Raw genomic sequence first — 24,152 nt, forward strand, 5'->3', positions numbered from 1 at the left:
CACTTGGCCTGATAGACTTTGTCCTTAGATGCTCTTCAGCACTTTGCGATAGCCTCCTCAGCTGCTCTTAAAAAGCCCTTCTGTCAAGAGGAGTTTCCTGAGTCTGTAACCTGTCAGGGCCAGAGTGGACAGTCCTAGGTGGAAGCGGAGGAAATGTGGTAGTTTGAGCAGGTTTGCTCTTTGTGGAAGAATCTTATCATTGTTGTCCTGTTGCTGTCTACCCACAAAAGGAGAATTTTTGCTCCTTCATAAAGGGAGAACAAATGAGTGACCCCGCCCATTTCTTTACGTACGACAGGGCTGCTGTATTGTCAGAGTGGACTATTACCACTTGGTTGAAGACTTGTTGCAAAATGCTGTAGTCCTAAATGAATGGCTGTCATTTCTCTCAGATTAATGAATGGCTGTCACTTCTCTCAGATTATGTGCAAATGTTTCTGCTCTTCAGACCTAAGTCCTAAAACTTCCCATCGCCTAGAAGGGCTGCCCAGCCTAATTCAGGTGCATCTACAAAAAAAGTGTAGGTTGGGGCTTGGAGGTGACACAGAGTTTCCCCTGAGAAAGTCTGTCTTCTGATCCTCCTTTATCTCCGCCAAGATAGGGAAGACAAATGTGTCTGGCTGAGTCTTCCTGTCCCAGCTGGCTCATTAGTAAAATTGCAGTTCTCATATGGAGCCTGCCCAGGTTTGTAAACAAACTGCTCCATCGAAGCCAATGTCACGAGCAGACTCGTCCAGTGATTCGCTGCGCATGACTTCCGAACCAGGAACTCTCCTACTTTCTCCATGCAAGCATGAATCCGATTCAGGGATAGAGAAACCTGAACACACTTGAGTTTATCACTAATCCCAAATGCAGAATCGTCTGAGTAGGAACGATCTGGGACTTTGGAAAGTTGACGAGAATGCCCAATTCCTATGCCAACTTAATTGTCTGTGTGATGTCCTCCATTCACTTGTTTCAACTGAGAGTGGAATAAGCCCGCATTCCAGATAAAGGGTTGTCCTTATCGCCTTCAGTGTAACCATCTGGCTAGTGGAGCAAGGAATCTTGTGAATACTTCCATAGCAGTCAACAGGCCAAAGCATAGTGCCTTGGACTAGTATACTACTCTGTTGTGAAACACAAATCAAAGGTACTTCCTGGAATTTTGATGTACTGGAATGTGAAAGTAGGAATCCTACATATCTATGGATGCCACCCAGTCATTCTTCTGAATGGATGACATGACATAATGGGCTGTCTCCATCCTGAACTTTGTCTTTTCTATGGAAAAATTCAGGGTGCTCACATCCAATATCGGCCTCCATCCTCCCGATGACTTGGGTACCATAGACAGCTGTAATTATGATTTAATAAAATAAAATATAATAAAATTTGCATGTTTTTATGAGTACAGTAGAGATCCGGACCTCGATCATATTAAAACTCGAAATAATTGTATTTCAACGGAAAATTTTGAGTAAATGTTGCATCTGAGCTCGCCCAAAAATCCGGAAACCAACCCAAGGAATCATATGATTTTTGTAAACAAAAGTGGTTCAGTCAGTCGCTGCTAATAGGTGTTGTTCCCATGCTCATTTGTTGAGGAAAAGGGTAAGAACCACAATTGAACTGAAGATTATTGAAAATCATAATGTAAGAGGCATTCTGTGACAACCTTAAAATGCGGTGAGATTTTTAATGTTAGGCTAACCGTTGAAGTGTTGATAGTTGTATCCATAGTAGGCTACAGTGACAACTATCACAAACTACCGATACTGTAAACAATACACTTGTAACCTAATAATGGTAAAATCTGTATGTTATTCAAGTGAATCACTAGTGATACAACTTTTGATACTGTAAACGAAACAACTAATTACAACAATTAAAGTGGATAACTACCATAATTAGACGTTAGGATGAGCGAGTTCTCATTTTGTTACAAGAGTAGGATCTCTATCCGTAATTCAAAAACCGAAAAGGTCTATAAGTCTAAACATAAATATTTTCTGGAGAAAATAATAATTTAAAAAAGTTAAAACGTATTTTACCAAATATAAGCATTGTCATCGTATATAATTTGCATTTGATATTGTTTGCATTCTCAAAATCTCGGCTGATTGAGCTATCGATATCTTCATTGCCATTACACTTGGCTGGTGGAAGATATGTAATTTAAATACTTTCTTGTAAATTAACAAAGTTGGGTTTAAAAGTGACAATACTTGATTGTATAAGCATTGTGTGATTTCGCTAGTTTTAAACATCAATTTCACCTGAGCTTTTATTTTCTCTTCCTTTCATAGTGACGGCAAATGACGTTGGCAATCAGCCATTTCTCGATTTTGTTGCCTGGGTTAGGTTGTTACACCTACACATATTCATGAGCAAAAGTCGTTATTTGTGTACTGAGGATAAAGTTCATTTTAATAAAACTTGTTTTACTGTATTTAATCATATTGCACGTATTATTACAATATTATCAAATTATGAGCAGAGCGATCCGACGTGCATTCTGGTTTTGTTTACATTCTTAAAATACCAGCTGTTTTCATTTTACCGATATGATCACTGTCTTAATTTACGAAAGAAAGCTGGGTTTAAGAATCGCAGCTACATTATTTATAAATGTAGTATATTAAATATGTACAGTGCTACATGTGTTTATTTCTTTTTTCAGGCAATGCTTTTGCCTGCCAACACATATTAGAGTCTGAGAGTCTGCTCATTAGTCATTATTCGTAATTTCCAGTAGTGCCTGACTTACAATGCTCGTAATTCGTAGTTCCCAGTCGTGCTTGACTTCAAGCTTTGTTGTTTCCTAAGGGGCAATATTTTTTTGGTGGTATTTTATAATCAAATTAAAGGGTTTTGTGATATCGACAGCTCCCCAGTTATCCTTAATATTGGTATTCTTTCCAATTTTAAAGGCATATATTTATGAGGATCTACTTTCAATGAGTATTACTCTGCCAATAATGATGTCTGATGTCACACTATAAAGCATACAGTGGCTATGAAAAGTGCCCGTATTTTACTCTATTTTACAAGGATAATTTGAGAGAGAAAAATGTTACTATGATAACACATATTGAAAGATATTTTCTAGTGATTTTGTATACAGTATCCAGTAGACCATGATTTGTTTACATCTGATTATGTCTGCTCATGATCACAAGCTAGCGACGCAACTTAGGGAATTATTCCAAAGTTCATGATAACCTGACATAATTTGGCTTATTTTTAGCATTTTATTATAACCTGACATAATTCAGCTTATTTTTAGCATTTTATGAATGTGCTGAGAATTAGGCTTGATATTCAATGTTTTTCTAATTAGCAACAATAATTATGGCTACCCCTTACAGTACATATTACACCTAGCCAGCCTATGGCGTTCAGTCAACCACCTATTATGGCCAAATTGGGTGTACGAAGGGCAGTTATTTTACAAGAGTATATATTTAAAAATGAAAAAAAGTGCATTGAATGGTATGTTATTTAACAGTGAACTTATTTAATTGTAATTTATGTGTATTTATGGGTAATGTTTCCTATGGGAAAAATTCATTCAGATCTTGACGAAATCGCATCTCGTCGCTTCTTCTGGAACGAATTAACATCGAGGTCCAGGGCTCTACTGTACCTTGGTAAACAGGTCCTGCACAGAGTTGCAAATATTCACTTTCAACTTCCAGTGGAAGATACAGAAAATAAAAATACATTTTATTTTGCATATCTTCCTCTTTCCACTGATGTGTTTTTTTCTTAAAAGTGACCAACCTTAAAGTTTACCAGGTCTGAAGATTTGGTGTGCTCAATACTGGGAGTCCCCGGTTATCAGCACACTGTTAATGGTGATCCGGTTTTATGGTGCTTCTCTAGTGCCATAAAATCTGTGATTTAAGGTACCATAACATACCAAATAGGTGCGATTAACCCTTAAGCGCCGAGAGACTATTTACAAAAGTGTCTGTTGTATGCTGGCGGTGTTCGGGAGTTAGCGCCGAAGCGGAAAAAAAAAAAGTTTTGTTTAAAAAAATCACAGCACGCTTAGTTTTTAAGATTAAAGAGTTCATTTTTGGCTCCTCTTTTTTTTGTCATTGCCTAAAGTTTAGTGTACAACCATTAGAAATGAAAAAAATATCATTATCATATATAAATATTGAAATATATAACAGCGCGAAAAAATTTCATATACTATGTATAATTGTATACAAATCTCTCTGTGAGCAAAACGGTTAAAGATAGCGAGTTATTTTTTTCCGTTGTACTATTTTACACAAAATTTCAATGATTTTGGTATAAAAACAAATTGTAAAACGATCAAAGCAACAAATTGTAAAATGATCAAAGCAACAGAGAGAAAATATCACAATATGATGCATGAATTCATAACGCGTGGATGTAAAAAAAAGTTTTTCAAAAATTCACCATAAATCGAAATAGTGCTAGAGACTACCCGTTTGTTGCAAAATGAAGCTAATTAATTGAATATTACTAGAATGTAAGTGTTTTAGCTTACAATTACAGTTTTCGACCATTTTGGTCGAGTTAAAAGTTGACCAAAGGTAGAATTTTTTCTATTTATCGTGATTTATATGAAAATATTTCAAAATGATAAAAGCTATAACCATAAGTTATTTTTTGTTGCATTTTACATGAAATTGCGCACATTTTCATGTATAACACTTTATGTAATGCCTAATAGAAAATGGTGGGAAGTTACAACAAGGTGACTAAAGAAATTCTGAGATTTTTAGCTGAGTTACCGTGCATGGAGTTAAGGAAAAATGATATTGTTATGATACAATAAAGTTTGTTCATACTTACCTGGCAGATATATATATATAGCTGTATTCTCCGAAGTCTGACAGAATTTCAAAACTTACGACACACGCAGTGGTCGGCCAGGTGGTTAGTACCCATTCCCGCCGCTGGGAGGCAGGTATCAGGAACCATTCCCATTTTCTATTCAGATTTTCTAGTGCCACTGTCCCCTGAGGGGAGGTGGGTGGGTACTTGATTATATATATCTGCCAGGTAAGTATGAACAAACTTTATTGTATCATAACAATATCATTTTGTTCATGAAACTTACCTGTCAGATATATATATAGCTGAATCCCACCTTTGGAGGTGGGAAAGGACAGAATAGAATGATTTAGGAAACACATTGCATGCAGATGATTGACATCTTGGTTCCATACCTGTTAGCATAGCTGACTTCGTGATTACTGTCACCCAAGTCGGCTTTTGCTTTACTAGTCACCAGCAAGGTAGTGACCTGTATAGCTGGTGAGTTCTAGATGATCTGTCAACAGGAGCGTGACCACAATGTGACTAGACCATATTGACCATACCATGAGGGCTAAGAAGTAATATATATCACCACCTGACCAACCTAGCCAAAGTTAAGGATGTTTAACTAAGGCTTAAGAATTGAGAAGTCTGCCACTGGCGGCCGACCCAACAACTATAATTAACAGCTCTTCCTAACCATTTTCTATAGGATAGGATGAGTGGTACTTCTTGCCCCCAAGATTGTGTCTGCGGACACGTATGGCCCTAACGAGCAGCAGATCTCATATGCCGTCTTCACATCCCTCAGGTATTGTGAAGCGAACAAAGAGTTGCTTCGCTAAAACGTGGCACTCAGGATGTTACTGAGTGCCATGCTCTTTAGAAATGCCTCCGAGGCCGCGCCCTCACCTCGTGAGCATTTACTTTAAAGTTTCAAATCCTTGTCCAAACAGCGTCATGCCGAGCGTCTTGACGAGCGTCCAGAAAAGCGTCATGCTGAGCGTCCTACCGAGCGTCCAGAAAAGCATCACGCTGGGCGTCCTGCCGAGCGTCCAGACGAGTGTCCAGCACAGCGTCACGCCTGGCGTCTTGACGAGCGTCCAGAGAAGCGTCACGCTGAGCGTCCAGACGAGCGTCCAGCAAAGCATCACGCCTGGCGTCTAGACGAGCATCCAGAGAAGCGTCACGCTGAGCGTCCAGACGAGCGTCCAGCCAAGCGTCACGCCTGACGTTGTCCAAACATGATGAATGAGCCTCTTTGAAAAGCTCTTTAAAAAGAACGCCAGGCCTTCTTTGACATGGGCAAGTCTGGCCTTTTTACGGAACACCGCAGATTGTCCCAAGGACCTCGACTTTCCTTAGTTTTATCTAGGTAAAACTTGAGAGCCCTGAAAGGGCACAGGACTCTCTGGATCTTGCCCAATAATTTGTGCCATCCCCTTGATCTCCAAGCTTCTGGGCCAAGGGTTAGACGGGTTTCCATTCTTAGTCAAGAATGAAGGGCTTAGAGAACACACCGCATTATGTCCTCTAAAGCCAATACGTCCGCTGATGGCTTAAACCTCACTAACCCTCTTTGCCGTAGCTATAGCAGTTAGAAATAATAATAAGCCTTTCTGGTCACGTGCTTTAAGTTCGCAGAAAGGAGAGGTTCGAAAGGCTTCGACATCAGGAACTTCCAGACTACGTCTAAGTCCCATGTCGGAAGCTTCGAAGTATACAGTTTCGAGATTTCAACATACCTCAAAAATCATGAAGGGCTTTGCCGTTCGACAGATCCAAATCTCTGAGTCTAAAGGTCGTCGACAACATACTTCTGTATCCTTTAATAGACGGGAGTGCCAGCTTATCCACATTCCTCAGACGGAAAGGGAAGACGGCAATCTAATTCACAGAGGCCGAGGTGGAGGAAAAGGCATTCTTCCTGCACCATCTGCAAAAACGGCCCACTCCGGTTGGTACACTGCAAGATAGGAAGGTCTTCTTTGCCTTGGCAATAGCACTTGCCACTAGTCTTGAAAAGCCTCTCGCTCAGATCAACTTCGCTATAGTCTGAATGGAGTCAGACTCGGAGCGGAGAGGTTTTATGGTACCTCTCGAAGTGGGGCTGTTAGAGTAGAGCGACTCTCTCGGGAAGGGTCCTTGGAAAGTGCGCCAGAAAGGACGTAACCTCTGTGAATCCAGTCTCTCGAAGGCCAACATGGAGTGATCAGCGTCATGCTCGCTCCCTCTGACGCCAGAAATTATTACTTCTCCTAAGAGTTTGAATAGGGGAAAGAGACTAAACACTCATCCCCGTTCAAAAAACCCCAGTCTTCAAGTATCATAAGGTAACCAAAAAAAAAATCTTTAGGGTAGGTGGAGGGTAACCTCAAATGTGTGGGTCACAAGCGATATCTTCGTCCAGTATCTAACCGTGGTCATTGGTCCTACCATCAAGAATTATCTCACCACAAATAACTTAACCCTGAAAGCCCTTTTCATCCTCAACAATGCTCCTGTGCCCACCAACCCTCACAGAAAGCATCTATGAGGAATTAAAGTTTATCGAGGTCCTCTTCCTTACACACACCACCACCCATATCCTGCAACCCATGGACCAGCAGGCGATTTCAAATTTTGACAAGCTCTTCACCAAGCACCTGTTCAAGCGCTGCTTCAAGGTTATGGAGGCCACAAACCTCACCCTTCAAGAGATCTGGAAAAAAATTACTGACATGGCCAGGCAGGGTGTTAAAAGGACCTTAAACTCTGCATGGAAGAAGCTGTGGCTTGAGATTGTGTCCAAATTGGACTTCAAAGGATTCAAATTTGTGCCCCTTGGAAAGTCCATATGCCTGGAAGCATATGAAGATGTTGACAAACTCACTGAGGAAAACAACAAGGAACTGACAACAGAGGAATTAAGTGGCCTTCAGCAGCAGCAGTGTACAGACTTTGATGGTTTTGGAGATTAAGGTAGAGTTGGAAATGTGATAGAAAATTTTAGTGTTTATTGAAAAGCAACACCCTGAAAAAGTTGCAACAGGTCGTGCATTGGAGCTGTTTAACAACACTTGCCTAGTTAACGTTCAACAAATTTTGAAAGACAGGAAGAAACAAACCTCTTGGAAAAGGTTTTTAGTGAAATGCCCTGTATGTGAACATGAGGAAAGCGAGGCAAAAAAGGCAAATGTCAGTGAAGAAATTTATTAAAAATAAAAAGAGTAGCAATTAAGGTTAGCAACAGTCAACTCCTCCTCATGTGGATTTGCGGACTCATGTTTTCACGGATTTCTCTCTGGAACATATACCTCCATTACACGCAGGAAATTCGCCTATTCGCATAATTTTTCTATGAGAAATATCCACAAATTCCCACGAATATGGGGGAACACTATAAAATGAATCATAGTAAGTTAAATATAGCTATGTGGCACTGTGTGTATAACGAGTAAGTTAAGTTAGTGATAGAGGATGATGTGAAAAAACCTCCCCTGCCTATCTCCTGCTAGCATCTTCATGTGATCTTCAAGGTAAAGCCCACTTAATAAAAAAGTTTATTCATATTTACTTTTATGTATTTTTTCATAAATTTGTCATTTATAAAGTAAACTTTATTTAAAAACATGTAACAACAAAAATTGGTGTTTTTCGGGGGTTGGAATGGATTAATGGCTTTTAAATTAATTTTAATGGGAAAATTTTATTTGATCTATGAGCAAACTGATTTACAAGATCGGTCACAGAATTAATTAAACTTGTATATCAAGGTAGCACTGTATATTTACAGCTGTGATAAAATCAATGCAACCTGTTTTAGGCCATCTGTCCTTCCTTTAGTAGAATACTGTTCTCCGGTTTGGATATCTGTTTCTGCCAAAAAATTTATTGCTTTTACATAAAGTGATTCACGGTGGTAGGTTTCCGTTTCCTCGGACCATCGCCGACAGTCTCGTTCGTCAATTTTTTATGAGTTGTATTTTACCGGAGATCTTTCATATTCACAACTGATCCCCGATCCACTTTTGCTGGGAGCAACCAAATTTACTAAACAGCAGTACCGCAGCACCAATTGTGGTAAATATGCCTCACTGTAGAACTTCTCACTTTCAGAGGTCCTTTACTCCTCACATCGTTGGAATGTGGAGTAGTCTTCCCAAAGATGTTGTGCAACTGCAACTTCAGTTCAAGCAAAGAGGCTTTGTATTACTGCCCCAATACTATTCTCTTGTAGTATTTAAACAATTTCCATCTATAACTTATAATTAATTTTTCTTTTTTTAATAAGAGAATTTTTTTTCTGTATATTGCTTCATCTCCTCTTACTTTTTCTTAATGAACACCATAATTCTGGAAGCTTGAATTTCAAGTGAATGGTCTACCCCCCCCCCCCCCCCCCCCCCCCCCCCAACCAAAACCCCTTTAAAACTAACACAGGACCTTACAGGAAGAGCACTACAGGCTGGCCACAAACTGTGGGCTACACTCAAAGCAACGGGGAAAACACCTACAACACTTGAGTATCATGTTACCACTTGCAACGCGCATAATGGGGGTGCCAAGTGATTCGTGCTCTTCTGCACAGGGATGATATAATTTCTCCTCCACCAAAAAAAAGGGTAACACACTAAGAATAAAAACACAGGACAGCACTGCTCTGTACATTGGTGCTGAAGAGGTAGATGTAATTTTCCACGACAATAACGAAATACACCGGTGCAAACACCCTACAGACACAAGAAAAATGTGCCACATAAAAACAGGAGAAGACTCAGAGAGCTTGTGAAGGCGGACAAGGCTGCGGGCACAGTGGTGGAGTTAGGCTGTCTCTGGTCACATGTAAACTGTAAGCACTTGCACTAGTACTCCATTTATGAAAGGATATGTTAGTATTCACACAGGCACAAGCTGTTATTTTGTTAGTTTCAGACGTTTTCACCTGTCCAAAACATTCAGCAGCCTGCACTTTGTTTATTCAGCTGCACTTACAACTTGCAGCTTTAGCAATATATACTTTCTAACACCCTACTTCTTCATTGCTCATTACATGGGAAGCGAATATAATTTAATTTTAACTTTACTTATGGAAGTCACCAAAAGGAGTAGCAAGTTTTTGACAAGACAACAACTGTAATACTACTCCAAATAAACGTGCATTGGTTAGAGTATCTAACACTGGCAAACAAATTGTATCACGATTCAGTTCTGTCAATACACTGGACCCTCAGTACTCATGAGGATTGCGTTCCATACTCCCAGCAAATAACTGGAATCCCCGAATGCTTAGAACCCCTATAAAAATGCTAAGAACTGCAAGAAAACAGTACAACAATGAATGGGTATTTCTCATAGAAAAATACCGCAACTAAAGGTGGTCTCAACACTAGGCCTTTTTTTCCTCCAGCTTCGAGCCTTTAGCTTCCCAACAGAACGGGAAGCAGCCAGCATGAACCGCGAGCTACAGCGTAGTGTAACCAAACAAGATGGCTGCTGCTGATAGGACGCACTCTCAGACCTTTGGCTTCTCTTCTCCTGAGCCCCTCTCGAACCCACAAACTTTTTTTGTTACTCTTGCATTCACGTTAGTTTCCGAGAAATACACCACTGCAGCACATCTTGCAACAGTCTGACAATTTCTGGGGGCCATGATGATATCAGCTGATCAGTTTTGTTTACTTTTTCCTACGGCTCCTCGAAACCATGAGTTCCTAGTGTGACGATACAAAACTTTTGCTCACAAGCATCGGCTGGATGCTGGCCAAAACCGCAAGCAAGAAATGACTAGTGTCATACCAGCTTAAGTGAGTCTGCAAATCTTGAGAACACGAATGTGGAGGGGTCCACTGTACACTTCCTACTATCTACGACCGTGTTTTACCGAGTGGAGATCACTGAAATAGTGTGTGTTGGTTGCAGTAAAAAAAAAAAAAAAAAGTAATGAATTATAATATGAGACATTAAGTTGGTACGACTAGTTAGAGGTATGAGAGTTTGCATTTAGCCAGTCTGTGTATTTGTTTCTACCTATGTATGCAAAAGCATCACATTATGAAAAAAATGCAGGAGTGAGAGAGAGAAATGCATAGTAAGTGCATAGTTTACCTTACTGCCATGCATATGTGCACTACATGTACACATACACAAACTGAAAAATGTAAGCACATCACACTATATTACTGTATCAGCTACAATACCTGAATGTCAATAACATTAATGAGAGAGAGAGAGAGAGAGAGAGAGAGAGAGAGAGAGAGAGAGAGAGAGAGAGAGAGAAGAGAGAGAGAGATAGAGAGAGAGAGAGGAGAGAGAGAGAGAGAGAGAGAGAGAGAGAGAGAGAGAGAATTTTGTAATTTCAAAATAAATATATATTGAATTATACATGATTTTCATGTATCTTCTAAGCATAAAAAGGAAGTATTTAGAACTATGCAATCGGCTATGTTTGTGTAAAGTTGTTGTTAGTGTAAAGTTACAGTCCAGTACTATATTGTATGTATTTTTATGGAAATTAATTTTTCAGATAAGCATATGATCTAATAAGGAAACAAACATATTAAGAAAATAACTATCAAAATACCAGTTAGGATAGTTTATTTTTTTATAATGGAATTGCTGTTCACTAGTAGCCAAGTGTGTGGCTTAAGGGTACTAGATTGTGTTTGTTATTTACCAGTCTTTGTTCCATAGCAGATTTTGTTACTTACCAGGAGAGGTAGCCCCCCCCAAACTGTCTGTTAAGTTGAATTTCAATGTATATAAATAAATTCAGACAATACATACCTGGAAATATTCCTTAGAGTAATCATTGTTTAGTCCATTTAGAACATTAAAAAGCATCACAATGAAGACAACGAGGGTATGTGGAGAATTCGAGCATTTGGTGGCCATGAGTAAAAGCTGCTCCATAGCGCACTGGCGAATACTGCGCTCCCCACCCACCAGCACCAAACCCATTACCAATTTATGAAACTGGGTATCCTTAGTTAGGGTTTCTAATGCAGGAGGATACAATGCTAAGACCACTGATAAAGTCTCCAATCCTTCACGGCAAACTGAAAATTAAAAAATTCAAATATTAATCAAATTAACTATACTTTTTGGTACCTTGGACTCAAAAGCTAACATACACTTAATATCTTGAACTATCATCTGCAATATAAAAAGGCTCCTAAAAATAACACTATCCCAAAAATTCTAAACAGAAAATACCAAAGGTACATATGTTACATTTAAAAAAAATTCACATAATACCTACAACAAACAACGATTAAAAAATTTATTCGGTAAAAATATGAAAAGGAAGACCTAAAGGAACCAACTGCGGTTCATTTCTTGGGCAAGTCGCATGACATTCATTTACAATATTATAGGAAAGGCGTAATACCTACTGAGCACCTCGCACATCATATTTAAAAGCAGTATCATATGCTCTAATGCATCATTTATTGTCTCAAAGTTTTTTTTTCTATCTTAATCCTCTTATGCCGATTGGACGTATTAAACGTCGAGATAAAATGTCTTCCGGGTGCCAATTGGACGTATTATACGTCGACATAAAGTTTTTTTTTTAAATTCGCGGAAAAATACTTATAGGCCTACCAGCCGAAAACTTTTGAATCACGCGCCTTGAGGGATGCTGGGAGTTCACGGTTCAAGCTGCTGTTTTGTTTAGAAGCGTGACCCAAGTGCGCATGCGCAAAGTGCCTCCTTCTCGCATCAGCGACGCGTCGTCCGAGAGCGATCTTTTGACGCAATCATGTTTTTCCGAACTTGTGCGAGACTTTGAGTATTTGTGTTGCTACAGGACGTTCATAGAGATGTCTCAACGACGTATGGAACGCGAAAGGCGCGTTTCACCCATCGGAAGGGATCGTGTGAGGCGTATTCTGGACTTGGATGCTGGCGAAGGACCAAGCACCCAAGATGACCTGGCGCCTCAACGCCGTTCTGTGCGGCCAGATGTGGATGAAAGTGGTTTAGGATCACGACGTGTGTCTCATATGCCTTTAGTAACCCCTAGGAAGCATCGGGGTGTCCTTAGGGGCACTCGTAGGAATTTCGGAGGCCTTCAACCAAGGGACATAGACGAGTACTTATCGGAGCTCGATCGGGAGTATGTTGCAAGTCCTCATTTTGATGGCGGTTGGTCATCCAGTGATGAGGACATCCCTCCCGATGTCAGTGACGATGAATATTTGGCCCCAATGTCTGTTTGAGGCTCACATCCCGAAAGTGAGCTTAAATTTAGTGGTTTTAGTGCATATGAGGGGGAATCTGAGGAGGGGGAGGATGAGGATACGTATGGGGTCTAGTTTTAAAGCGGATGATGATACAGAAAGCGAAGGCCTAAGTTAGGGAGATGGGCCAGTGGGGGGGTTTCGTGTGCGAAATCGTGCACGCGCACGGGCACGGGCACGTAGAAGGTCGGATCGTTGAGCCAGCCAAGGTGAAGGTCGGATCGTTGCGCCACCCAAGGTGAAGGTCGGTCGTCTGAGAGCGACGAGGGGTGGACGGAGGACCCCACCCCACATAACATGCACCCATTCACGGCAAACCCTGGGCTCACCGTACCGGTTCCTCTCATGGGGTTCATCCAGCTGTCCTTACGCTGGAATTGCTGGAGTACCTGGTAGCAGAGACGGCGGACTATGCTCGGTACTGCCATGATGAACTGCGCACGACATTATCGTATCGCTGGCGGGGCTGCAACTTCATTGACATGGCGCATTTTGTGGGGCTCCACATTTTCTTTGGATTGATGCCTGCTGCCGACGTCAGGCAATATTGGAGACGTAATTTTTTTTTAGGTACGGCCAATGTGCCCAGCGTTATGCCCTGTGATACCTTCCTGGCGTTGGACAGATATTTCAACGCCTTCAACCGAAGAGCCATACCCCGGAATAACTCCGATCGCCTCATCTTAGTGCGCCCAGTGTTGGAATACATTCGTGAACGTTGTAAAAATCTCGTGGTTCCTGCAAAGAACCTTTCTTTGGATGAGGGGATGATGCCTTACAAAGGACGTCTTAGCATAAAAGTCTATAACCCCAAGAAGCCGAAGAAATATGGAGTAAAATTTTTTTTTATTACAGAGTCCAACACTGGATACGTCGTGGACTTCTTAAGTGTATTCTGGGGTCTTCCCACGGAGCGTGAAACTGTGTTCAGGCTTGTGGATCGTTTCTGTAACCAGGGATACCACCTTTTATGGATATTATTACAACTCGGTATCCCTGGCCCTGGAACTGTATGAAGCAGGTGTTCACGTCAGTGGTACCCTTTGGTTGGTGCGTGGGGCCCCGAATGTCCTCAAGAGGTTCGCTAGCCATCCACAACATCTGGCAAGGCGAAAGACACAGTGGCGGCAGAAGGGAGCTGTCTTCGTCATCTGTTGGAAGGGTGTCTGACTCGTCCCCATGATTACGAGGAGCCATGAACCTGTCCAAGAGGAAGTCGCACAGCGGAAGAAGACACGTCGACAGGGCCGAGTTGTGTATGGTGTATGAGGAGTTTCGTGCAGACCGCCCTACCGTCATTGGGCACTACAATAGGCACATGGGAGGAGTTGATCTCTTAGATCAACTCATCCAGTATTATCCCTTCGCCAGAAGAACCAGGAGGTGGACCCAGAAGCTCCTCAAGTACATTCTTCAGTTGGCCCTCCAAAATGCCTACATACTCTACTGTGGGTACTACGGTCCCGGTCTCCGGAGGATGACCCACTTGCAGTTCCTCGAGGCAGCCAGGGATGCCCTCATCCACTTTAATCCCGATGAGTGGCCTTCCATGTCTGCCCCCCTGCCCCGAGCTGCAGATCTGCCCCTAGAGGAAAGGGCAGACCTTAGGAGGGCCAACTTTGGTCATCCTGCTCCTGCCGACGCCCCTGCTGCTGGCCCCGCCCGCACCGGTTCTTGTCAGGTAGTGGACACTGTGTGTCAGCTGCAGCCAGGGGATCACAAACTGGAGCTCCTACAAGGGCGCAGGCAGAAACGGTGCCGGGTGTGCCATATGAATGGCAGAAGGAGATACACCTGGTTCTTCTGTCGCACCTGCAAAATAGCTCTTTGCAAGTTCGGGGAGTGTGACCACAAATACCACACTGCGGTCTTTTATTGGAGTGCGCCTCAGCAACAGACAGCAGAGGGCGCACAGGACAGCGCATCCCTTCGGCAGTAAGGGCGCGCGTCTCCCTCCCCCCCCTGTACCTCGTCTTGTCGAGAGGAAAAAAATGCAAGACTCTTCAATGGAGGAGGGAGAAAACAAGAATAGAACAAAGAGTCAGGCTTACGAGTGAGTATTCTGCATTTATTTCATATTTATTTTTATATTTATTACAAGTTTTTATATATCCGTATCTGTGCATGATATTATATATTTCATTGTATGCAAAAAGAAAAGTGTCACCTGCATTCCTTTTATTTATGTATTCGTACCAGAATCGAAAAATGTATACATACATACATACATACATACATCCATACATAAATACATACATACATACATATATATATATATATATATATATATATATATATATATATATATATATATATATATATATATATATATATATATATATATAATATATATAAAATATATATATATATATATATATACATATATTCAGTCATTTATCTTCATTTTAAAACAAATTGGAAGTCTCTAACAATATTTAGATTTATGGTGAATTTTAGGAAAAAAAAAAAAAAAAAAAAAAAATTTTGAAAGTGTACATCACATTCTCCTAATATTTGTTCCTTTTCATACTAGGCCTTTTAATACAGAATACAACAAAAAATAGTTGAAAGTTGTAGTCTTTCTCATTTTCGAAATATTTGCATATAAATCACGATAAATAGGAAAAAAACTACGTTCGGTCAACTTTTGACTCAACCAAAATTGTCAAAAAACCATCTTTCAAGGACATCCTTCCCCTCTTCAAAACCTGGTACTGACTGGCCTTTGCCTCAATCTCACCCTGATGTCTTCATTTCTAACATAATCATCCCATTTAATGCCAGTATTTCTTCTCAGCAGCTTCATCTCAAAAAGCAATCCAACTTTCTCCTCTGTTCTGGTCAGTGGCCCCAGGTGGACGAGGCCATACATCAGGACTGGTATTACTACTGCATTGAATATTCTCATCTTAGTTCTCAAGCTGATTTCATGCCTCGACCAAATGTTTTTTCTCAGAACCTCAAAAGCTCTTGCTGCTCCTAGTTTTCTTCTTTCGTATATCTTCAATTTATCTTCACTTTAAAACAAATTGGAAGTCTCTAAAACAATATTTAGAATTATGGTGAATTTTGAAAAAAACTTTTTTCTTCCCTACGCGCGCCGATTCTCAGCCTCAAATCTCCGAAATGCGTACGTCGCATTCTCCTAATATTTGTTCCTTTTCATATTAGGCCGTTTATAGAGTTTTATATATGAAAATGTGCGCAATTTCATGCAAAATACAACAAAAAATAGTTGAAGGTTGTAGCTTTTCTCATTTTGGAAATATTTGCATATACAGTACACGCGGAGGAAAGTATGGCCGGGGCACTGAAAAAAATGCATTTTTTGGATTAGGCAATGAAAGAAAAAAAGTATGATTTGGGAACACTTACCCCCTCACTAGTACTTTGTTGTGTTGCCCCGGCGCTTGATGACTTCTCTAAGTCGCCTGGGAACACTTGATGCAAGATTGTTTTGGAGGGTTTTCTTTCTGGCTCCAATGTTTTGTTCTCCCAAACCTCCCTGATGGCCGCTTCAAGCTTTGGGAGAGAAGAGGTATCTCGGGTCTGAAGCCGCCTCTTAATGATGCTCCACACGTTTTCTATGGGGTTCAAATCAGGTGAGGATCCTGGCCAGTCACTAAAAAAGGGCACTTCACAATCCTTCAACCAGTTAACCACTAATTTAGCGGTGTGGCACGGTGCCCCATCCTGCATAAAAAAAACTAAAGTGCCACTCTTTTTTTCAAAAGACCCTCTAAATAGTCTCCCAAAGCTCAAAGTAATTGAAGCGGTTCATATACTCATTCTTGGGAGGAACACTAATTCCCCAACACCACCATACCCAAAAGAAGCCCATACCATGAGGCTAGGAGGTGCTTCACAGTCTTTGTGGTGTACTGAGGGAGGTGGGGATCGGAGCCAGACGGACGGTACACTCTCTTGGCACCACTCCCAGTCACACTAAATGTAGCCTCATCAGTCCATAACACCTGTTCCCACTGAGAAATATCCCACAACAAGTACTTTTTGGCAAAAGCAAGCCTTCGTTGCTTTTGCTGAGCGGTCAGGAGCGGCTTCTTCCTAGCTTTGTAGGATCGCAGCAACAGGTCGTCGTGGATGCGTTCTTGCACCGTCCTCAACGAGACGTTTCCCAGCACACGAGAATTCTTGTCCTTGATTTCACGTGCTGTGAGAGAAGGGTCTTTCTTTAGCTGACGATGGATCAGCCTCAAAGTCGTGGTCTTTATCTTACGAGGCCTCCCAGACCGAGGTTTGGGGGTAGGGAGGTCGTCAGGGTCTCCCTCGTGGTAACGGTTGATCCAGCGATACACAGTTCGCTCAGATAACCTCTTCTGAGCACAAATATCACGCACTGAGATACCTGCCTTATGCAGATCTATGATAGAGGATATCTCCTCTTTACTAACAAACTTCCTGGGCATCAGGAACGACCAGCACAACACAAAAACGAACAATACCGCGAAGCGCAGGGGACAAAAAATGAGGGGGAAAAAAACACTTTCGCCACTTAGGAGAGCACGCGGTCGACTGAGATGTTTGTTATTGTTGTGAACGAGAGTTGCCAATACATACATTATCTCGCAAGCGCCAGCTGAACTTTCCGCTGACTCACACTAGCTTTATGGGGTACTGTCAAAAACCGCGAAAATAATGGCTGGCCGCGTCGAACCAGCTATACTTTCCGCGCGTACTGTAAATCACATTAAATAGGAAAAAACTACATTTGGTCATCTTTGACTCAACCGAAATGGTCGAAAAATGTATTTGTAAGCTAAAAGTCTTACAGTCTAGTAATATCAGTAATTTATCTTCACTTTAAAACATATTGGAAGTGTCTAGAACAATATTTAGATTTATGGTGAATTTTTGAAAAAAACTTTTCTTCCCTCTGCGCGCCGATTCTCGGCCGCAAATCTCCAAAATGCGTATGTTGCATTCCCCTAATATTTGTTCCTTTTCACATTAGGCCTTTTATAGAGTTTCATATATGAAAATGTGGGCAATTTCATGCAGAATACAACAAAAAATAGTTGAGGGTTGTAGCTTTTCTCATTTTCGAAATATTTGCATATAAATCACGGTATACAGGAAAAAACTATGTTAGGTCAACTTTAACTCAACCGAATGGTCGAAAAACGCATTTGTAAGCTATAAATCTTACAGTCTAGTAATATTCAGTCATTTATCTTCACTTTAAAACAAATTGGAAGTCTCTAGAACAATATTTAGATTTACGGTGTATTTTTGGGAAAAAAAAAAAAAAAAAAAAAAAAAAAAAATAAAAAAAAAAAAAAAAAAAAAAAAAAAAAATCTTCCCTCTGCGCACCGATTCTCGGCCGCAAATCTCCGAAATGCGTACGTCGCATTCTCCTAATATTTGTTCCTTTTCATATTAGGCCTTTTATAGTTTCATACATGAAAATGTGCGCAATTTCATGCAAAATACAACAAAAAATAGTTGAAGGTTGTAGCTTTTCTCATTTTCGAAATATTTGCATATAAATCACGATAAATAGAAAAAAAACCACGTTCGGTCAACTTTGACTCTACCGAAATGGTCAAAAAACATAATTGTAAGCTAAAACTCTTATAGTCTAGTAATATTCAGTCATTTATCTTCACTTTAAAACAAATTCGAAGTCTCTAGCACAATATTTTGATTTATGGTGAATTTTTGAAAAAAACATTTTCCTTCCCTCCGCGCGTGGATTCGCGGCCGCAAATATCCAAAATGCGTACGTCGCATTCTCCTAATATTTGCTCCTTTTCATATTAGGCGTTTTATAGAGTTTCACATATGAAAATGTGCGCAATTTCATGCAAAATAAAACAAAAAATATTTGAAGGTTTTAGCTTTTCTCATTTTCGAAATATCTGCATATAAAAAAAATATATAAAAATCTCAACATTCTGTCAACTTTAACTCGCCCAAAATGGTCGAAAACTGCAATTCTAAGTTAAAACTCTTACAGTATCGTAATATTAAATAATTTTTCTTCATTTTGAAACAAATTGGAAGTCTCTAGAAGATTAAGATTTACGGTGAATTTTTGAAAAAAAAAAACATATTTTTAGGTCTGCGCGTTACGAATTCATGCATCATTTTGTGATATTTTTTCTGCGTTGCTTTGATCGCTTTACAATGTGTTATATATCAAAATGATTGCAATTTAGTGTACAATACAGCGAAAAAAAAGTAACTCGTTAGCTTTAACCGTTTTCCGCACAGCGTGATTTGAATACTATTATATATGAATTTTTTTTTTTGCGCAATAATATATCACATTATTTACATATGTTAATGATATTTTTTTTTTCATTTCTTATAGTTGCATACTAAACTTCAGGCTATGACAAAAAAATGAGCCAAAAATGAACTCTTAATCTTGAAAACTAAGCGCGCTGTGATTTTTTGGAAAAAAAATTTTTCCGCTTCCGTGCTCACTCCCAGACAGGCCCGGCATTGGGGAGACAATTTCGATTATACTGCTTCGGCGTAAGAGGGTTAACATGTCTTTCTCATTTTTTGCCACATTCATGAAAAAACTTCAAGCCACTTATAAATCTACAAGAGCTGACTTGGTCAGTAGTCTGGTTAAATTATTAAAGGAGCTTTTGAAGTTTTAAGCAATCAGCTGAGGATTTTCTTTTCCCTGTTACTTGTCATCCTGAAACTATTCTTACGAAATCTGCATTTCACTCTAGGAATGTTAACTAAATTCTTTGACATTGATAGATAATGGTTTCTTCCCTTTGGTTTTTCAAGTTTCTACTGAGATGTTTCCAAAGATTAGTGATTCTATTGATTATTCTCTGTTCATAGTATTATTTGTGGATTAATTGATTTACGTCAGCTAAATTGATGTCACAACATCTAGGTTATTAATGCCATAAAATTAAATAGAAAACCAAAACATACATTATATATATATTATATACATATATATATTATATATATATATATATATAATATATATATATATTATATATATATATATATATATATATATATAAATCATATATATATATTGTGACGTTTATAGATCGTTCCGTCTACCCAGATATTAATTAATTAATTTGATTTGGAAAACGGCAGCCATTTCTTCCAAATATCAGCTGATTTTTAGTAAAACGCGGGAAACCCAAAACCCGCCAGCCAGAGATAGGGGGTTCCCCAGTTGGGGGAAAAGTCTTTTGTCAGTTTAGGGACGTATCTCAAAAGGGAAGGATCTAGGCAGATTGGTACTTCTTAGACCTATATCTTAAGCTCTTTTTCCTGTGACCCCTCTGCTGGCTGTATGTTTTGTTTCCAGGATTTGCCTTGCTCGTGGGGGGTTAAGCTGACTTCCAACACCCAAGCAAACCACCTGGATTCTTCCCCAGTCGACTGCAGGACGTGACCTCGGACGGATGTCCAACCACCGGCCTTCCTGTTAGGCCAACCCAGGGCGTGAGTGGTGCGCCGATCGACCCAGGCCTAAGACAAAGCAAGGCCACATTTTTCTACAAAGGTCCACACTGAACACGACGTCCAGGTACGTCTTGTGAAACAGCATATTGCCAGTCTCTTCCATCCTATTATCTATTTGATCCTCGTTTTCCCAATTCAATTTCCAACCCAAAAAGAACTCATCCTTTTGTTCCCTTTCACTGCCTCATGGCCGCATGCTTCCCCTTGTGTGATCGTCCCAGACGAATGAAGTCATTGCATACCTCAGTGAAACAATAGAAGTTCCTTTTCCCCAGTGTTAGAGAACGAAATACTAATAGTAACTGATAAAAAGAAATCCTTTCTCTTTTATCTTATCTAATCTGGGATTCTTTTCCAGATTCCCTGAGCCACGTGTCACATCTCTCTGCCCGCAAGTGTTGCATTACCCAAGTTTATGAGACTAGCTTTCATCAAATCACATTTTAGCCAGCTATCCATTTGTGAGAGATTGTGAGGGATTATAAGTCCCAACGTGTGGACGCTGCATTCACTTTTCTCCAGGCCAGTACGGGCCTCTTTGTAAATAAATAGCTGTAAAGTATTTAGCGGAGTCTCTGGCGACCTACCTTTTCCTCTAAAGAAATATTCATTAATAATCAGTTTTACGGTAAGTTCCATTAATTTCCTCTTGTCCTCCCTCAATTATTTCCGTTTACGTATATAGCCTCTCTCAAGGCCGGGCTAATACGTAAAAGTGTCGACCTCGCCGAGGATTTGAACCTAGCTTGCTTAAAAAAAGCTTGTAAATCACATTATCCTTGTAAAACGAATGTAAATGTTTTTCAAAGCGCAAAAAAGAAAGCACACTTGCAGGGAAAGAAGACAGACACTGACTCACGGTAAGGTATACCATTCTTTTAATATGATTATTCTATAACAAATGTTAGCTTAAGGTACGTTTAAGTATTTTCCTGATGAAGTGTTTAAAAGAGCGTAGGTAGAAATCTTATTATTGTAATGGCGAACGCGCCAGAGCTTTATTTTAGCGGCGAGCAAACAATTTGCCCCGCGAATTCTCTGTTACTTTGTGCTGTCCTCGTCGGACGAGACAGAGCACGTGTGTAGAATAGATGCCAGAAAGAACCAGATCAAAACTAGGAAGTGCTTTGCCAGGGTTTATTGCTGTGTTGGAAAGCCTAGCTAGTTAGGAGTGTTTTACTAATAGTTACGGCAAAAGAAGTGTACAATTCTTTTGTCTGTGATATGTTAGGGAATTCATTTTTAACTTAGTTTTCATTCCAAGTGTTGGTAACCGCTTAGCTCTCAGCTTAATTCAGCTTCGCGCACGTGCACTCTCATGCCTGCCAGCCAGCCTTCGTTTCACTCACAGCGGCAGCCATGTTTGTTATCTCTTTAAGCATTACCTAAACAATTTAAGCAAAGTAACGTAAGTCTCAAAGTTTTAACGTAAATAATATTAATCTCGGTACTAGTATCTATCGTTCTGCCAGAGAAATTAACGTAATTCCCCTTGAATAAGAAACTAGAAGTTCGTGTTGTAAATCGCCTCGCGTTTACAGAGGATCAGCTGTTTTGAACGACACGATGTCCAACCCGCTCTGCCCGCTCACCGCGTTTCACGTCGCATCGCTCACTCGCTCGCAGAGCGAAAGTTTCATTTCCCTTCGTACTTAACGTAACCTCATTCACAAATGTTTGCTAACATTGTTTAAAATCCTTACCGTCGTTTCGCTTGTCACAAGGACCTAGTATACTTACGTAAAATTAACTTAAATCTTAAAAGTAGAGTAAATTACAAGAATTGTTAACGTAAAACAAGTCTTTGTGAAATTTATATTGAAACGCAAATCATTTCATAAGCGCAAGCCGCTACTATTAACGTAAAAATCGTTCACCGCGAGCGCGTTATCATTTTCATAAAACGTTATCAAAAGCAATTCTTTCATTAAACGTTAACGTAAGTAGATAATTTAACGCAAGTTGCGTCATATTAAACAAACATTATTAGTTCAATTCAATACAAGGGAGTTCATTCATATATCATTTTTCACCCTCTGAGAGGAGAGAGAGAGAGAGAGAGAGAGAGAGAGAGAGAGAGAGAGAGAACCCAGTATTCACGAAGCCAAGAGTACTACATCTTACCATTAATTATAGCATGCAGAATTAACATTATTTTAGTCTATTGTGTCTTTCATTTACACCGAGCGTGATACGTACGCGCTTGTGTCCATTGCAGTTTGCAAGCATTTAGTTATTTCATTTATTGAGTACTTCAGCGAGGGACTGAGCATTTCTAAAATTTCCATTACCTGTTGTTGCCCGAGTGGTCTTTTCATTTTCTTTATCACAAAAGACTTGCGTATACCGCAAGCACAACCCGCACAGTGTGCCACGCAAATTCATTACTCCCAGACAGGGAAGTCGTTACCAGTTTAGGACTGGCCACCACCAGTGCACGTCAGGTCTTACCATTTTACAGTGCCACTAATTCTTGACACTGTCCATCGACTGGCTGCTGAAGTACTCCCACCTTTTACTTTCTCTCCTGCACTATTACCCTCTGCCACGAACAGAGTACCATTTCACTTCAGTATATTTAAGTATACTGCATGTAGTGTCCGGGACACACCAGCACGATACCAGTGCTCCAAGGAACGCCTCCCAGAAGTGCCGCAATACCAGCCCTAAGTGCTGTCAAACCTGCGTGTCCGTCCTTACAGAACGCCCAATTGATTAGTGTGTCCGTGTACAAGGGTCAGTGATCCTTCGGAACACTCTCAGGTAAGAGGAACATCCCCTGTATCTTTGGCGAGCCGTAGACTAAAGTGTGTATATCCACCAACGGTTTTGAAGTGCAGTTCTTCTGATGGGAGTGACGTTCTGTGACTGCATTTTTTGAGCGATATATGGACTCGTCTGTATTAGTACTGGTCTGTGTCATAGGACCAATCTGTGTGTATTTTTAGCTACACCTTAAAGAGTGTGTAATTATATGGTCTTCTAAAGTGTTTGATAGTATATTAAGGTTTAGATTGTTATGTCTTAGGTAGGATTATTGTTTCTTTTTGTATGTCCTTCCACTTCTTTCCTTTCTATTTAGTAATAGGTTAGCGTGGTGGGTAAATTTATTTGGGTCCCTTATTAAGATTAAGATTTGGTTTCTTCTCTATGAGTAGGGTTTAGCTTTAGTTATAGGTGACTCTTTTGAGTTATTTGATGGCCTTATGTGTTTTGTCTATTTATTACTTTTTGTGAGCCATCAGTGTACGTATATTTATTGTGTAATAAATATTGTGAAATTTTTGCCTGTGTCTTTCTGATTTTCCTCGCTCATACTGATTTGTTTTTGTCACTGGATTTAAGATTAAAATAAAAGAACCAGTTACGACTTCCTCCTAAAGGGAGTTCGTAACACCCAGTGTTTGAGAATGAAATACTAATAGTAACTGATAAAAAGAAATCCTTTTTCTTTTATCTTGTCTAATCTGGGATTCTTTTCCAGATTCTCTGAGCCACGTGTCACGTCTCTCTGCCCGCAAGTGTTGCATTACCCAAGTTTATGAGACCAGCTTTCATCAAATCACATTTTAGCCAGCTATCCATTTGTGAGAGATTATAAGTCCCAACGTGTGGACGCTGCATTCACTTTTCTCCGGGCCAGTACGAGCCTCCTTGTAAATGAATAG

The 24,152-nt window shown here is 40.1% G+C and overlaps 1 protein-coding gene across 4 annotated transcripts in view; it reads right to left on the bottom strand.

The window, feature by feature from the left end:
• The window catches only part of LOC135198612 (probable ubiquitin carboxyl-terminal hydrolase FAF-X), a 506,622-nt gene that overhangs the window by 232,063 nt on the left and 250,407 nt on the right, over positions 1-24,152 (bottom strand). For all 4 annotated transcript variants that reach the window (XM_064226360.1, XM_064226357.1, XM_064226358.1 and 1 more), the window contains exon 28: positions 11,551-11,822. In XM_064226360.1, the coding sequence (XP_064082430.1) occupies positions 11,551-11,822 (272 nt within the window). The remainder of the gene's footprint in view (positions 1-11,550; positions 11,823-24,152) is intronic.

Source organism: Macrobrachium nipponense, chromosome 22, assembly GCF_015104395.2.
Source record: "Macrobrachium nipponense isolate FS-2020 chromosome 22, ASM1510439v2, whole genome shotgun sequence".
NCBI classification, from domain to species: Eukaryota; Metazoa; Arthropoda; class Malacostraca; order Decapoda; family Palaemonidae; genus Macrobrachium; species Macrobrachium nipponense.